This window comes from Saccoglossus kowalevskii, chromosome 2 (assembly GCF_978046115.1).
Source record: "Saccoglossus kowalevskii chromosome 2, keSacKowa6.1, whole genome shotgun sequence".
NCBI classification, from domain to species: Eukaryota; Metazoa; Hemichordata; class Enteropneusta; family Harrimaniidae; genus Saccoglossus; species Saccoglossus kowalevskii.
In genome coordinates, this window is record NC_140642.1 from 35400494 (window position 1) to 35417635 (window position 17142).

Sequence of the window (17142 nt, forward strand, 5' to 3'; positions counted from 1 at the left end):
TATATCAGGACATATTGGATTTATTTATTTATTTATTTGGAAATGCTATGGGATCATGTCCCATTTACATGCTTCTCAAAATAAAAACACACAACAGTATATACAAAACAAAATTGTACATAAAATATAAAAATATCTGTTAAATGTTAGGAAGAAAATATTGCATTCCATCTGTAGATTGTGCACCCCACTAAATATATCAACATTTGGAATGAGTTTTACTATACCATATATACTATATGTGGCCATATACCTATTTAAGGCATGAGTGCGACTGCGTCCTAAATGTAGGACACACATTATACAGTAGCTGAGGTTGAATTACAGGTGTGTTATAAACACCGCTGACACAATCACATGTTCATCAAGTATCTCAAGCATTTCAATAAAGTTGAAAATGACCCGGCCAACGACAGCAAGAAATACAGTGACCCACCCTAACCGACGATGCGTGTACCAAACGACACGGCAAACGACGGCTAGATTTACAGTGATATTTGGAATATATGGAATGTTTATATAATGGGGATCAGCAATACAACGGCTTACTCGCTGAGTGTATGGAACAGGGTTCGAAAATAAGACAATTTTCGATATTAAGTGCTGTTGAAATCTACAAAATATAAAGCAAGTTATATTTAAATCAAACTATTCTCTTATAAGATTCATACATGTAAACACGCTAAAATTTACAGAATGTTAGTCATTTTATCACGGGTAAATAAACGGGTAAATATGCAATAAGGACGTGTATTTTTTAATATCGTTGTTGGATACTGTATTGTGATTTATCATAAACTGCAAACGCTGTTAAGTTCCTGTGGCACACAAAGCGTGTTTGTTCGATGAGACGATGCAATCCTCTAATGTAAATGCGCACTGGTTGTTTTGGCACAAACAATAGCAAGGACTGCACATGAGCATTAGTGGTTTGGATTTTAAATTCTACAAATACTGTTGTGTGTCCTGTAACCGCAACATTTTTAGTTTATGATAAATCATAATAAGATTTGTCTACAGTGTCGACTATCAAACAACAGTTTTTGTGTGTACTGAAAATAAATGAGTTCGTCCTTATTGTATCTTTAATATGTCATTTTTTAAAAGCTCAATAATATGGTATTATGTATTCTTACAATGAAAATTAACAAGATGGCTGCAGCAGTTTCATAATAATTGTACTGGATAATGAAAATCCATTATTTTTTCTCTAAAGTCCAGAGAGTAATTTGCAGATTTTCACAAATATATCGACGACAGTAGCATTATTCCTTCTTCTCGTCAACCTGTCCTGGAACGGCTTGTTGTTCTTCACTGTATGCTGGCGGTGGTTGTTGCTGATCTGGAGGAGGCATCGTCCCCTGCGTTTGCATCGTGTTCGATTGTACAACTACTGTCGGTTGTGCTGGTGCTGCGGACGTTGTGATAACAGTTGTTTCTGTTTTGTTGTTATGGTAATCGGCTGAAACATAAGAATATATTTTAGGTTATTGGAATACCGAAAATTGTGTATGATAACAAATATTACCAGATGCGTTGTCGAAAAAACAAACAAAGTAAAATAATGATAATATTTTTATTAAAATCGCATCCCAATGTGGGGTCTTGGTAGAGAAAAAAACAATAAAGTAACAACAACATAAAAACAGCGCTGAAAAGATAAAAACAAAATAAACAAAAATGTGAAAAAAAACGATTTGATTTCTCTATGTGCTGGATGGTCGGGGCAGCTGGTATTTAATGATTTTGTCTTGTCTCATTCTGAAATAGGTATTGACGAATTTAGATAGTTCAATGATTGTTTGGTTATTTTTACTTTTAAGCAGATCTGCTAGACATTCGTCTTCCGTCATGGACTCGGAGTTGACTTTACTGAAATTAATATTTGTAATTATGTTCCTTATTATATAGTTGACACTTAAGAAGGAAATGTTTTGCATTCTCAACTTCCCGTTTGTTACAAAGCACAGGGCGGATTCTATTTTCAGCATTTATATTATTATATCTGCCACTTCAATTTGAAGCACGTGAGCATTTATTCTAAGTTTTGTCATAGCAACTCTGTGGTGAGATATTTGAAATGCAAATTCGGTTTTTATTTTTTTAGGTACGCAACTTATTTTTATGGTTCATTGTCATCGTGTAATATTTCTGTACTATGCATTTCAAAACACTGTTCTATTTTGCGTGTTACAGTTTCAAGGCGGCTTTTATCGTCCTGAGATTCGTAGTTCAAGTTTTCTATACACTTACCAAATTCATTTTTTTACCCTTTTTATCGAGTTGTAACTATAGTTTTTTAGGCGTCATATACCAGCGAAGTTGGATTAGATTTACATGTACATTGTACTTGTTTTGATCCAATAGTTTATCATATATTTTAAGCTTGTTGCTACTAGCTCTAACAGGCTTGCAATATTACTTTTCTATTTTCTATTGCTTTTCTATTGACCTACAGAAGATAATGGCAGAATTGAAGTTGAATTGAAGCAACCTGTCGAATTTATCTAAATTGATGTAATGTCACTTTGAACAAGTTTCAGACTATTATTAAAGTATATTTACCTGACATAGCAATGAATGCGCATGCCCAGATCCAGCTCCAGATCCAGCCAATAAAGAAGATGGGTGAAAGAACCAGTTGTAACAGTCCAATCCAGAAATTTAAACAACATGTTCCGACTTTCCCTGCTACAGGTTGCCCAGGGTTACCACAACAAAACACAAAGAATCCAGCTAGGACAGTGCCTGGAAAAGTAAGAAACAATGTTAAGAAACAGTGTTATGAACATTGTAATAACTTCCTCTAGTTTTTTTGTTAGTATTGACTGTGAATCGATGACCAATACATAATACTATCGGCACAACAAATTCGTTTTAAATTCCAATGACATATTAATCCAGTCAGCCAGTCAACGAGCGCATTTGACAATTTTCTAATAATAATCAATCAGCAAACAGAAACCTCTTGTTTCAGTTGGAAATGTGAAGTTATAAATATTTATAGGGAACGGGTTTGTTGTGCTGATAGTATATATTTTTCATTATTTCATCTAACTAATGTTTTTATCAAGAGCCAGTATCAAATACAATTATTTAAACATGCTCACAAATAAGAAAGTATGCACATTGCCATTTTAACGCTGTTTTACTCTAAGTATCTGTCATCTTGCTCACGTCTCTGACATTACGGCATTACATAAACGTGTGAATAGAACGGACATTTTACAATTACGTTAGTGGGTGGTATCACGTGACATGAATTATAATGTGATAAAATACAATATGGCTGCAAACACAGATTTGACGTGAAGCAAAATCGTTGATTGTTTATACCAAAGACACAATAAAGGTGGCGATGTGTGAAATATGTGGTTCGTAGTCCCATATCCCCTCCATTTTACGTGCTTGTCTGCCCTTGTACCCGACTGTTGCACTGCGGGCACGGTGTGTGGTCAGTGTAAAACAAACAAATGAAGAAATACCAGGAAGGGTCAATTTTGGAATCACACTACAGGAATGTGCTCGACCATGGGGCAAAATGGAGAGACAAACAGAGACGACTGCGAAAGTTTCCATTCGAATATAATATAGTTGTACGTTGGTACACCTGCCACATAGAGTGACCTAAATACATACTGACCAGGCTTAAGCTTATGACTGCTCAGCGTATTTTTGATGTGAGTGTATAGTATACACTGCATAGCAACGCACAGAATCAGTCAAGTTACTTACCGAATCCGGGAATAAAAATATTAAAAATACATGCTGTGACTGCACCACCGATGTGAAGGGCGGGAATAGCAGCACGGCAGCAATTGGGTTCTTTTTCAGTTACAACGACGGTCGTAGTTGTTGCCATTTTGCTAGAAAATGTTTAGTTGTTTCTAGCTGGACGGATCTGTGGCCCACTGTGTCTTGTTGTGTCTATACTTAATTCTAGAAGACGGGAACGTAACGATACGTGCTTCGACACATACAGCTTTCACTGTTCCTCTTGAACATCAATTCACATGTAAATTTATTATCTCGTTCCCATGGCGACACCTGACAAAACACGGCGTGTTTTATAGCAACGATCGTACACATAAAGGTTCGTTGCCCACGTTCTATTCACCCACCAATAACGCTTAATATGACCTCAGACTAGTAATACTAGTCTGAGATATGACAGAAACGCTTTTCAAATATCGCATTGGTTGGGTGCTAGATTGTTACTGGGTTCAGTAGCTTATTTATAATAAGATTCAGAAAAAACGAAGCCTTTTTAGTTATTTTGCCAACGATTTATTTGAAGCAGTGTAAAAACTGCCCAACCTGAGATTTATAGGTCATTGAAATCGAATTTGTGTGTTAGCTGCTAGGGTCAACTGTCCAGTGTACTTAAGTACTATGACCGTAACAACCACACCATCAGGACAATGGTCCAAGTTATTACCATGCTACTGTTTCTAACAACAACACACAGTTTTGTTTGTATCAGGTCTCACGTGAAGTTGTCAAACGAATCATATCATTACATATAGACTTTCTTCTTTGTAACTACAGTATTCCGTTCATTAATACAAATATTGCTAATAACCGGTAGAATGTTTGCTATTTTTACCGGCCTTGGACACACTGAAAAGATATCAAACCGTAACTAGCCGCCGACAAGGTCACAGTCATTCTCGTTTATTTTGAAATGCTTACCTAGTGTTATCTAACATTTAATGGTCTTGATGTTTTAGAATTTTAGCATTGGTTGTGATTAACGTTCGCTCAATACAACTACTATACACTATCGGAGCTATTCGTACGCGACGTTCCTATCCGCACCCCCTCGCGTACCGGCTTTGCAATTACTCTATGTGGGAGCGACTTACTTGCATGTACACTGAAATAATATATATATTTCGTTGTTCTGGACTGTTACCTATCATTTTTAAAACAAAAACAGTCGGAAAGATTTTGATATATGTTAATATTAACGCACTTGTGCATTAGCCCAAATCACACCCATAAGTATAATGTAGGTAATGACCACGGCTTAAATTTCGCCAATTCGTGACCTGGATAAAAATCTTGCTAAAAAAATCCTGTGTTCCTAGAACAACCACATGAACATTTTTTGTTTTGCTCGGACATTTATTTTTCCCATTCCGGACAGTAATTAGTGCGGACATTTATTTTTGATTAGTACAATGTAGCTTGAGGGACGTCCTTGGGTATGTACGAATAGTTATTTTGCGGGCCATTATGGCTATTTGCAATCAGTGTGCTCGTATTAGTTGGGTCGTAGTTCTTTTTTTTTTGGTTAAATAATAACCCAAAATATTCACATGGTTCTGTAATTATACAAAAAAAAGTGAATAGAGATAATTCGAATTTATGCTCCATTAAAATATCAGCTTCCTATTGAATATTCAATCGCTTAGTTGCATGAGCATATCAAGTTTTTAAACGCATTCATTGTCCACAAAATCTACGAAGGTCCACATAAAGGAACACTGTCAACGCCAACACCGCTATTTGACCTTTATAGAAAAAATAAAAATAATGCGAATTATTATTATTATTATTATGTAATATGATTATTATTACAATTTTTGGGGCGGTGGTTCCGAAAATACATGTTATACAACGGGTGGGTTTAGCCACGATTTCAGTTTAAAGTAAAAAACTGTAAAACACCTCCCGCGAGAGATGGGGAGATCATCCAGTGAGGAAATTTGGAAGATACTTTTTTTTCTTGTCAATTTGAAGGTGCTGATTCTGAAAATGCATGCTGCACAGGTATTCATTGGTGCACTTAGCCTAGTTTTTGCCAAAGTATGCTATGTCATGCGATGAAAATTTGCGAGACAAAACCTAAGTTCTGGTCAATTTTGAGTCTGATTTCAAAATTACTATTTTTATTTTGTGGATCTATCATTTCTCTTTGTCTAAATTCTGTAGTCTCAGCACAACAAACCCAAACCCTCCATCTTTATTAATCAATTCCAAAATTCAAACTCAAACGATTGAATTGATTGAACAACATTGGAATGTTTTCATCTGATATCGTTGCGCTCGTTGATTGGTTGGATTCAACTACTACTACTAAATATTCATAAAGATGAAGAGAACGTGATTGTTGTCAAGGCACACTTTTTAGCTTATATCTAAAACAAAGTGTTGGGCGGGTAATATTTATGAGAATTATAGGTACTTCAGGTCGAGTTTGTGACGTCCGTGGTGCATTGCATCGTAGTCAAGTCAACTCGGTGATATATTTCCCAAATTTGGAAATGTTTTACGAGCAAACTCAAAATACAGCATAGCAATAAATAGTAAGCACGGTTTTAGTGAAGAGACAACAGGTTTACTTTGGTTATTACAGTCGTAAGTCAGTGTTTACTTAATATGTTTAATCGATATCAAAGCCATTCAACAACCATGTAATCATGTCCGGGAAAATATAGTGTATGGAACTACAAACCAAATTAGTACAGGCTCCAATTATGATCTTTCTTCCCTCTTTTGAGGCAAGGTGCTCCTGTTATCTAAAAGTTGTTATCGTGTACAGCTCCTTATCACAAACAAAGAGGTCAAAAAACGTTAGCCAGTGATAGGAAAACTTGGGCGAATGCGTACATACTCTGTACTACTTCCTGTTATTCTGCAATCTGCACTTTCTGAATTTACATTGTTATTGTTTTATAACTGTAGAATAAACATGTATACTTTCCTGGTTACCGTACTGGGTGGTCATAGTTAAAACATGGAAGGTATCAACAGACCTTCCATGGTTAAAATGACTGAAGATTTGTATATTCTTAGAAAGTTTGAGTGTTCCTTAGCCTGTGGTAACATTGGCGGGTCCAGCAATTCGGTAAGGGGGCGCGCTCCGGTGGGCTGGGTTTGTCAATATTTTTTCTATGCGGGCTGAAGGGGGAGGGGGTTGCTGGCGCGCCGCCTAAAACCCGCGCGTGGCTAACACCGTACGAGAACGTAAGTCGGTATAGCCGATATGCAAACATACGAGATAATCTTAAATCTTAGCCCGTAAAATGTTAAGGTCTATGGTGTAGCCTGAACATGGCTCATATTAAGGTAGCGAGACTATTATTTGTGTTGAAAATAACGATTTTCACATTTATTTATTAATTGATGAAATGCACTATAAACTTTCATATGATAAAGTCAACATAACATAGAATGTCATGTAAGTTGGTTAAAATGTATATTTTCTGAAGGGAAGCAAGGCAGCCTCAGTGGTGTTTTCCAAAATCAACAATACAGGTTTAATCTGTGTGCCTATAAGTTTCAAAGATAAACTCAAGACAAAGCAATGTTAGGATGTGTTATCAGTAGCTATCTGACACACGTGCCGACTCGGTCCCGACCGTTCACACACAATTTTCGGCACGTGCCGACTCGGTCCCGAGTCTCAGCACGTGCCGAGATCTCTAACGTGAACGCCACTAATGAGTGTTTCCAAACATTCGAGTGGTTTGTCTCCGCCCCTGTTTGTTTCACAGATTAGTCATTTGCATATGAATGTGTCAGACACAAGGTCACACAGCCACTGAAAAAAATCATTGATTTTGGTGTTTTCATATGCCGAATTTATCCAATTATAGCTATCCCTTTCTTTTATTTTTTTGGTTTCTAATAGCCTTACACATTTGGATGCCCCTACACATGGTAAAACAGACTTTGATGGGAAAACAATATATTATAATTATGGACGTACTAGTACGCCTATGTTATAATCAAATCAAAGACATTAAACATTTTCCAATTTCTTTGATCAAATCAAGTGGGGTGTGTGTTTTGGCTAAGTAATTTGTATGTTTTAGCCAATTGACAAAAGGGTGTTCATTCCGAAAATGCTAGACGGCGTTCGGCAGACAAAAATGCTAGCTAGACCCATAGACCCTCTTTTAGAGGGTCTATGGTAGACCGCAGTCCTTCTATAGATAAGTAGAGCTGGGTTAGACATAGAGAGAGAAAATGCATGCAAAATGTTATAGGGGATTTATGTTGCAACATTCAAGAAAAAGTGTACAAATAAGACAACGTGAACAAAGTTTGCACCGATCACACCCATCATGATTTCAAATGTTTGATTTCTAATAGCCTCGTTCTTATCAAATCGTTGTTATATGCCTCCCGTAAGACGAGGACGGTTCATAACTTGTTCGGGCCTCGGTCAGGTGTCACATTCTACCTCGGCCTGGTCAGAGGTACATATGTGTCCAAGAAATAACGATTGAGGGACGTGTGGACGGAACCCGAAAGTAACAAAAATAGGCCAATTGACATGTTATTCATGGTTTTTGTCAAAAAAGAATGGCATTTCATTTAGGGCAGTGGGGTAGCAGTGGCGGCGGCACGGGGGGAGGCAAAGGGGAAGGTCGTGCCCTTGAAACAAATGTTGGGGGCGTCGCCCCTCCAAATCCAAGCTGAAACCCTTCGTGTCAGCAAAATTTGCGCCTTAAGAATGCAGGAAATAGCGTTTCAGAGGGTCTATATTTAAAAAATCGGCGCAAGGTTGGTGAGCAGATCTCGCGCCCACACACAATTTCGTGCCGCCTCTGAGTGGGTAGTGTTACCATGGAGGTAGAAAAGCTTTTCTACCTCCACGGTGTTACTAATTAGTAACATGCACAGATTCCCACTGAAACCTTATCAGGTGTGCTCATTATCACATTCAAATTTGCATACTGGTGGAACAGGTACACATCTACATACATCCACAAATATATAAAAATGACAAAAATATTTGATAAAAATAGAGGATATCACCATGAAATGAACAAATATGGAATAGGTATACCTACATACCTAGATATAGGAGATATAACAGCACAGATATATCTGAAGAAAACGCCATAGAACGCCATAGAGGACGAAGGACATTTTCTGTTAACAAGTGACTTTACGCGAGAGAAAGAAACAAATGTTATCAGCCGTTATCACCCTCACATTCAGCAAAAAATAAAAAAAAGACTAAAACATGTTTTAAATAATAAAGATGAAAAAAATAAATAATACAAATAGCAAAAATACAAAGAGAACTGTTTCAAAACAAGAGAAGAAAAACTGAAAACAACTATATAGTCAGCTATCTCAAGATAAGGGCCAATTTATTTTACCATTATATATTTTTTTTTCTACTTTAATTTGCATGTAATTTTTTTTATTTTCTTGTTTTTTTTTATTCTCACTTTATTTGTTTGTCTTTCTTCACATCTATGTTGCATTTCATTTAAAATCCAAATCGCGATACGAACGCAATAAAGATAATTAATATTATTACCGAGTATCAAAGCAATTGAACTGGTCTTTCAAGAAGAAGTCGCAAAGGGCATTTTTGTCCACATTGACAAAATATTCGCTAAAAATTAAGATCAGTTATGCTAAAAATGAGCAATTCGGATTACTGCTGCAATTCTGTAGTTAGCCCTGAGTACAGTCCTGTGGGTTGGCCTTCTCCCGCTGATCATTCGGCCCCCAATGATCAGAGGAAGAAGGCCAACCTACAGGACTGTACTCAGGGCTATTCCGTAGTGTGCACGTTGCAAATAAATATCAACAAACAAACAAGCAAGGTGTACCACGATCCCAGCATGCATCACAATCCATCATGGCGGATGTTTTAAATGGAACTTAGAAAGTTCCGCGGTTTGGGCTCAAGTTTTAGAGGTCTGCAACTATCAAAAGTCGAAATAATATCATCGAAGACAGTCTCGTTTTTATGAAGAAACTATTCTCTTACAGGTACTAGTTTGACATGGTATGACGTTATGTCTGAAATTTCGCTGTCGTGGGCCAAATTTGTTTCTCACTGGCGACGAAAATCACTGTAACCATATGAATCGTTCCGATTTTTGATAAACATCGTTACTAGTATTGCATGTTTTGCCACTATGAGCGCCCATGCTGTTTATTGTTAGTGTTGACACCTACCATTTGCCGTAAGAATACTTAGGGCCCTTCCCCATATTAAACTCTAATCCTGCCCCTCCAGACCACACGTCCACCCCCAGCCCCTCGGGTCACTTAAATGTTCCTTAATTTGACAATTGTTGCAATGTAACATGTAATGTTTCTCAATCCCTGTTAATTGCATAGAAATTACATAGCCAGTTTTCTTCAAAATACTTTTATGTCGACCAGATTCAATGGAAGGAGAACGTGTAGAAGTTCTAAATTTAGTATAAGCTATTCTACAATTTTAATTTTATGTAAAATAATGTTCAAATTCAAAATTGTCTTTAGAATATCTGTAAAGGTTAAGAGCTTACAATTGTTCAATAACATTTTGTTTTCACTTCATATGGTACAATCATTTGAGCTTATCTTTAAAAATATCAACAACAAAATTCTGATGTACTGCTAGCTCTGAATTAGTCAAATCGGTTATTGCTAACAAAATTTGGATAAACTATAACTTATGGTTTATATTGAATGACATATTGAATAACATTGGGGGGCTGGAGTGTTAGAGTTAAGTTAGGGGTGAAGGTTTTTTTTTTAATGTTAAAAAAAACACATAAAATTCATGCATTTCTGTCATTTCGTTTCTAGATCTGTTCAAACATGTTACGGACATAATGGGACACTGATGCACAGCATTTTGTTTTTTAGATTGGATTTAAAATGGCCAACTGTTGGACATTTTGTAGGAACAAATGTGCTTACAGAGGCATATCTTTAACATGCCTTGCCTGATTGCCATCAAACTGTACACCTTACATATATTGACATGTATGCATTTCATGTTTTGTTCACTCTTTCACAACAGGGACTTGACACGATTTGCCTACCTCTAGTATGTCCATCCCACTACAGTCATCTTTGTGCAGCTAGCAATGCATACCATTAATGATTTTGTAATTGAATTTAGATATGACTGAGGGTTCCGTGATCAGACGTCTTGATGAGACTGTTGTTAATAGGATTGCAGCTGGTGAAGTAATACAGAGACCTGCCAATGCTATCAAAGAAATGATAGAAAACTGGTAAATATAACACAACTGTACTTTAAATTATAGGTGTGATTAATTGTTTGTGAATGCAATAATTAAGAAACAAAATTAAATATCTAGAAATATGGTAACACAAGAAACACAAACCCATGTGGATTAGTCTGTGAAAGAAACACAAACCCATGTAGGTAAGTCTGAATCGTTATTTATTAACACAGTCCCCACAAAAACAAAAAATAATATTGAAAGCAGAAATAAGTCAGCGGTGCGCGTTCAGTGTCTAGTCCAAAACAAAATGCGATAGGGTACATTCTGAGCTGAATAAATCATGTATGTATCATTGCCACTGAATCGGGATTGAATGATCTGATGTTTACGCAAAGGTGATAATTGGTCACATGCTGTAAAATATGTCTTTTTAGCTAGCATGTTATTTTAGCTAATTTAGCTAATCTGTAATTTCGCTAATTCAACATTTAGCTAATTTAACAGAAAGTATATTCTCACAGGGAGATAGTCGACAATTAAGATTAAAATGAATGATAAACTTTGGTCATTAATTGGTGTGTTTATTTTTAGTTGTACAGGGGTTCATGTGCCAAATGCATGATGTCATCCTGCACATAAAGTGACAGTCATTCACATCAATTACAGATGACTTAATTGTCTATAAAAAAAATACTGAAAACTTCTTGTTAGCTGCTGTCTGGACACAGCTGACATAACAAAATTTGAACTGTTTATCCCACTTTTTCCCTGTCTGTTTTGCTTTGTCTTGTCTTGGTCACAGTCCCTGCCCTTAGCTCCCACTCACAGCTACTCAATTTTCTTCATTGTTGACATAGCTACATAGTACATTGTAGCTACACCTTTAGTGCAAGGCTTGAAGGTTCAGGCATGTGTTTATTGCAGTCTTTCTGCATTGGGTATGGACATCCAGATGTTAGATTTTAACTTTAACCCGGTTCTCTGGCAGACTTTTCCTGTCTCAAAGGTGGTGTATCAGCCAGGTGGGTGGGATTTCACATGTCAATTTAACAACAGGGCTAGTACCTGCAGCTTGTAATATGGTAATTTTTGTGGATCTTCTTCCTTAATCCTAATCTTGTCAGCCCCATATACTTTTACATTAACTTAACATATACAGGTTAGCCATTCCTGTCTGCCCTTCCAAAATGCATGCTTTGTCATCAAGTTATCAAGGATCAAGTAAATACATCGCTACCATTCACTGTTTTGTAGATATCATAAATCAGTTCACATATAAGCAAAGGCCATCAAGGATTGCCAGTGGATATGGGTTTGTTCACTTGAGAAATGCCAGTGTGTAGTCCAGAGAGAGACGCATTATCTCTCAAAAACACAAAGTTGAAGATATAGAAATTCATATTTGCCTCTTAATAAAACAAAGTTGTATAATAGTACAATATGTAATTCAATGAAGCTTGGATAGTGTTTATCCCACAAATAGCTGGATGCATCATTTGTTATGAGAAGAAGAAAGGTGTGCACTGATTGAAACTCTGTGTTCAAATCATCATAGGGGAAAGTCTAATTTTTTTCCGGGGTAATGCATTGCTGCATAATATAAGAATGTGTCACTGCTTGCACATCTCTCTACATTATGATGTGTCAAGGATTGCCGCACCACATCAATTTTGATACCATAAAAGGAAATAGTCTGAGCGATTTCACTCTATGCATTGTCACTATATATGAATGATTGATTTTCACTGAATTCAGACAATGATCTTTACATATCATCATAAATTTTTTGCTCCATGTACGACCTCTGATTTCATTATCTCGAAAACAACGTTTATTTCATATTTTAAGTAGTTGCTTGAACCTGACAAATTCACTTTCTTTTAAGTTATAGAAATATGGTTTATTAAAATCAATTGGGCATTTTCTATTCAATTTGCTATAAAAATATAAGTTTCTACATCTGTATTATTTTATTTGCTTTATGGATCTGTGATCTTTATGTTTTTTGCCATAAACCATAATTATTATTACTGTGTTTTATTTTGTTGTGTGTTATAAATGTACATAGTGGCATGGTTCATCGATTTTATGAAATATTCTGATGCTATGTGCACTGTTGGATCTTTTCAGTCTTGATGCTAAGTCTTCAAATATTCAAGTAACAGTGAAATCTGGTGGGTTAAAGTTGATACAAATACAAGATAATGGTACAGGTATCAGAGTAAGTATCCACTTTACTGGCATTCCCATGTCTACTAACCATGTTCTATGTTGACAGTATTACAGACATTCACATGGTGACAATGTCTACTAACCATGTTCTATGTTGACAGTATTACAGACATTCACATGGTGACAATGTCTACTAACCATGTTCTTGTTGACAGTATTACAGACATTCACATGGTGACAATGTCTACTAACCATGTTCTATGTTGACAGTATTACAGACATTCACATGGTGACAATGTCTACTAACCATGTTCTATGTTGACAGTATTACAGACATTCACATGGTGACAATGTCTACTAACCATGTTCTATGTTGACAGTATTACAGACATTCACATGGTGACAATGTCTACTAACCATGTTCTATGTTGACAGTATTACAGATATTCACATGGTGACAATGTCTACTAGCCATGTTCTATGTTGACAGTATTACAGACATTCACATGGTGACAATGTCTATTAACCATGCATGTTCTATGTTGACAGTATTACAGATATTCACATGGTGACAATGTCTACTAACCATGTTCTTGTTGACAATATTACAGACATTCACATGGTGACAATGTCTACTAACCATGTTCTATGTTGACAGTATTACAGACATTCACATGGTGACAATGTCTATTAACCATGTTCTATGTTGACAGTATTACAGACATTCACATGGTGACATTGTCTACTAACCATGTTCTATGTTGACAGTATTACAGACATTCACATGGTGACAATGTCTACTAACCATGTTCTATGTTGACAGTATTACAGACATTCACATGGTGACATTGTCTACTAACCATGTTCTATGTTGACAGTATTACAGATATTCACATGGTGACAATGTCTACTAACATGTTCTTGTTGACAATATTACAGACATTCACATGGTGACAATGTCTACTAACCATGTTCTATGTTGACAGTATTACAGATATTCACATGGTGACAATGTCTACTAACCATGTTCTTGTTGACAATATTACAGACATTCACATGGTGACAATGTCTACTAACCATGTTCTATGTTGACAGTATTACAGACATTCACATGGTGACAATGTCTACTAACCATGTTCTATGTTGACAGTATTACAGACATTCACATGGTGACAATATCTACTAACCATGTTCTATGTTGACAGTATTACAGACATTCACATGGTGACAATATCTACTAACCATGTTCTTGTTGACAATATTACAGACATTCACATGGTGACAATGTCTACTAACCATGTTCTATGTTGACAGTATTACAGATATTCACATGGTGACAATGTCTACTAACATGTTCTTGTTGACAATATTACAGACATTCACATGGTGACAATGTCTACTAACCATGTTCTATGTTGACAGTATTACAGATATTCACATGGTGACAATGTCTACTAACCATGTTCTTGTTGACAATATTACAGACATTCACATGGTGACAATGTCTACTAACCATGTTCTATGTTGACAGTATTACAGACATTCACATGGTGACAATGTCTACTAACCATGTTCTATGTTGACAGTATTACAGACATTCACATGGTGACAATATCTACTAACCATGTTCTATGTTGACAGTATTACAGACATTCACATGGTGACAATATCTACTAACCATGTTCTATGTTGACAGTATTACAGACATTCACATGGTGACAGTGTCTACTAACCATGTTCTATGTTGACAGTATTACAGACATTCACATGGTGACAATGTCTACTAACCATGTTCTATGTTGACAGTATTACATACATTCACATGGTGACAATATCTACTAACCATGTTCTATGTTGACAGTATTACAGACATTCACATGGTGACAATGTCTACTAACCATGTTCTTGTTGACAGTATTACAGATATTCACATGGTGACAATGTCTACTAACCATGTTCTATGTTGACAGTATTACAGACATTCACATGGTGACATTGTCTACTAACCATGTTCTTGTTGACAGTATTACAGATATTCACATGGTGACAATGTCTACTAACCATGTTCTATGTTGACAATATTACAGACATTCACATGGTGACAATATCTACTAACCATGTTCTATGTTGACAGTATTACAGATATTCACATGGTGACAATGTCTACTAACATGTTCTTGTTGACAATATTACAGACATTCACATGGTGACAATGTCTACTAACCATGTTCTATGTTGACAGTATTACAGATATTCACATGGTGACAATGTCTACTAACCATGTTCTTGTTGACAATATTACAGACATTCACATGGTGACAATGTCTACTAACCATGTTCTATGTTGACAGTATTACAGACATTCACATGGTGACAATGTCTACTAACCATGTTCTATGTTGACAGTATTACAGACATTCACATGGTGACAATATCTACTAACCATGTTCTATGTTGACAGTATTACAGATATTCACATGGTGACAATGTCTACTAACCATGTTCTTGTTGACAATATTACAGACATTCACATGGTGACAATGTCTACTAACCATGTTCTATGTTGACAGTATTACAGATATTCACATGGTGACAATGTCTACTAACCATGTTCTTGTTGACAATATTACAGACATTCACATGGTGACAATGTCTACTAACCATGTTCTATGTTGACAGTATTACAGACATTCACATGGTGACAATGTCTACTAACCATGTTCTATGTTGACAGTATTAGACATTCACATGGTGACAATGTCTACTAACCATGTTCTATGTTGACAGTATTACAGACATTCACATGGTGACAATGTCTACTAACCATGTTCTATGTTGACAGTATTACATACATTCACATGGTGACAATGTCTACTAACCATGTTTTATGTTTACAGTATTAGACATTCACATGGTGACAATGTCTACTAGCCATGTTCTATGTTGACAGTATTACAGACATTCACATGGTGACAATGTCTACTAACCATGTTCTATGTTGACAGTATTAGACATTCACATGGTGACAATGTCTATTAACCATGTTCTATGTTGACAATATTACAGACATTCACATGGTGACAATGTCTACTAACCATGTTCTATGTTGACAGTATTACATACATTCACATGGTGACAATGTCTACTAACCATGTTTTATGTTTACAGTATTAGACATTCACATGGTGACAATGTCTACTAGCCATGTTCTATGTTGACAGTATTACAGACATTCACATGGTGACAGTGTCTACTAACCATGTTCTATGTTGACAGTATTACAGACATTCCCATGGTGACAATGTCTATTAACCATGTTCTATGTTGACAGTATTACAGACATTCACATGGTGACAATGTCTACTAGCCATGTTCTATGTTGACAGTATTACAGACATTCACATGGTCACAATGTCTACTAACCATGTTCTACGTTGACAGTATTGCAGACATTCACATGGTGACAATGTCTACTAACCATGTTCTATGTTGACAGTATTACAGACATTCACATGGTGACAGTGTCTACTAACCATGTTCTATGTTGACAGTATTACAGACATTCACATGGTGACAATGTCTATTAACCATGTTCTATGTTGACAGTATTACAGACATTCACATGGTGACAGTGTCTACTAACCATGTTCTATGTTGACAGTATTACAGACATTCACATGGTGACAGTGTCTACTAACCATGTTCTATGTTGACAGTATTACAGACATTCACATGGTGACAGTGTCTACTAACCATGTTCTATGTTGACAGTATTACAGACATTCACATGGTGACAGTGTCTACTAACCATGTTCTATGTTGACAGTATTACAGACATTCACATGGTGACAGTGTCTACTAACCATGTTCTATGTTGACAGTATTACAGACATTCACATGGTGACAATGTCTATTAACCATGTTCTATGTTGACAGTATTACAGATATTCACATGGTGACAATGTCTACTAACCATGTTCTATGTTGACAGTATTACAGACATTCACATGGTGACAGTGTCTAC

At 36.1% G+C, this 17142-nt stretch overlaps 2 protein-coding genes across 3 annotated transcripts in view; one reads left to right on the forward strand and one right to left on the reverse strand.

The window, feature by feature from the left end:
- Positions 1–1067: 1067 nt before the first annotated feature.
- On the reverse strand, positions 1068–4004 carry LOC100378320 (protein SPEC3-like). The gene is made up of 3 exons (XM_085495032.1): positions 3736–4004; positions 2566–2748; positions 1068–1462 (listed from the first exon to the last, which is right to left on the reverse strand). The coding sequence occupies exons 1-3, from the start codon at positions 3860–3862 to the stop codon at positions 1266–1268; spliced, it is 507 nt and encodes a 168-aa protein (XP_085351158.1). The 5' UTR covers positions 3863–4004; the 3' UTR covers positions 1068–1265.
- A 5569-nt stretch (positions 4005–9573) lies between these two features.
- Positions 9574–17142, forward strand: part of LOC100377875 (DNA mismatch repair protein Mlh1) — a 28953-nt gene continuing 21384 nt past the window's right edge. For both annotated transcript variants that reach the window (XM_002735662.4, XM_085507446.1), the window contains exons 1-3: positions 9574–9747; positions 10877–10991; positions 13077–13167. In XM_002735662.4, coding sequence (XP_002735708.1) covers positions 10879–10991; positions 13077–13167 — 204 coding nt within the window. In that variant the 5' untranslated portion in view covers positions 9574–9747; positions 10877–10878. The remainder of the gene's footprint in view (positions 9748–10876; positions 10992–13076; positions 13168–17142) is intronic.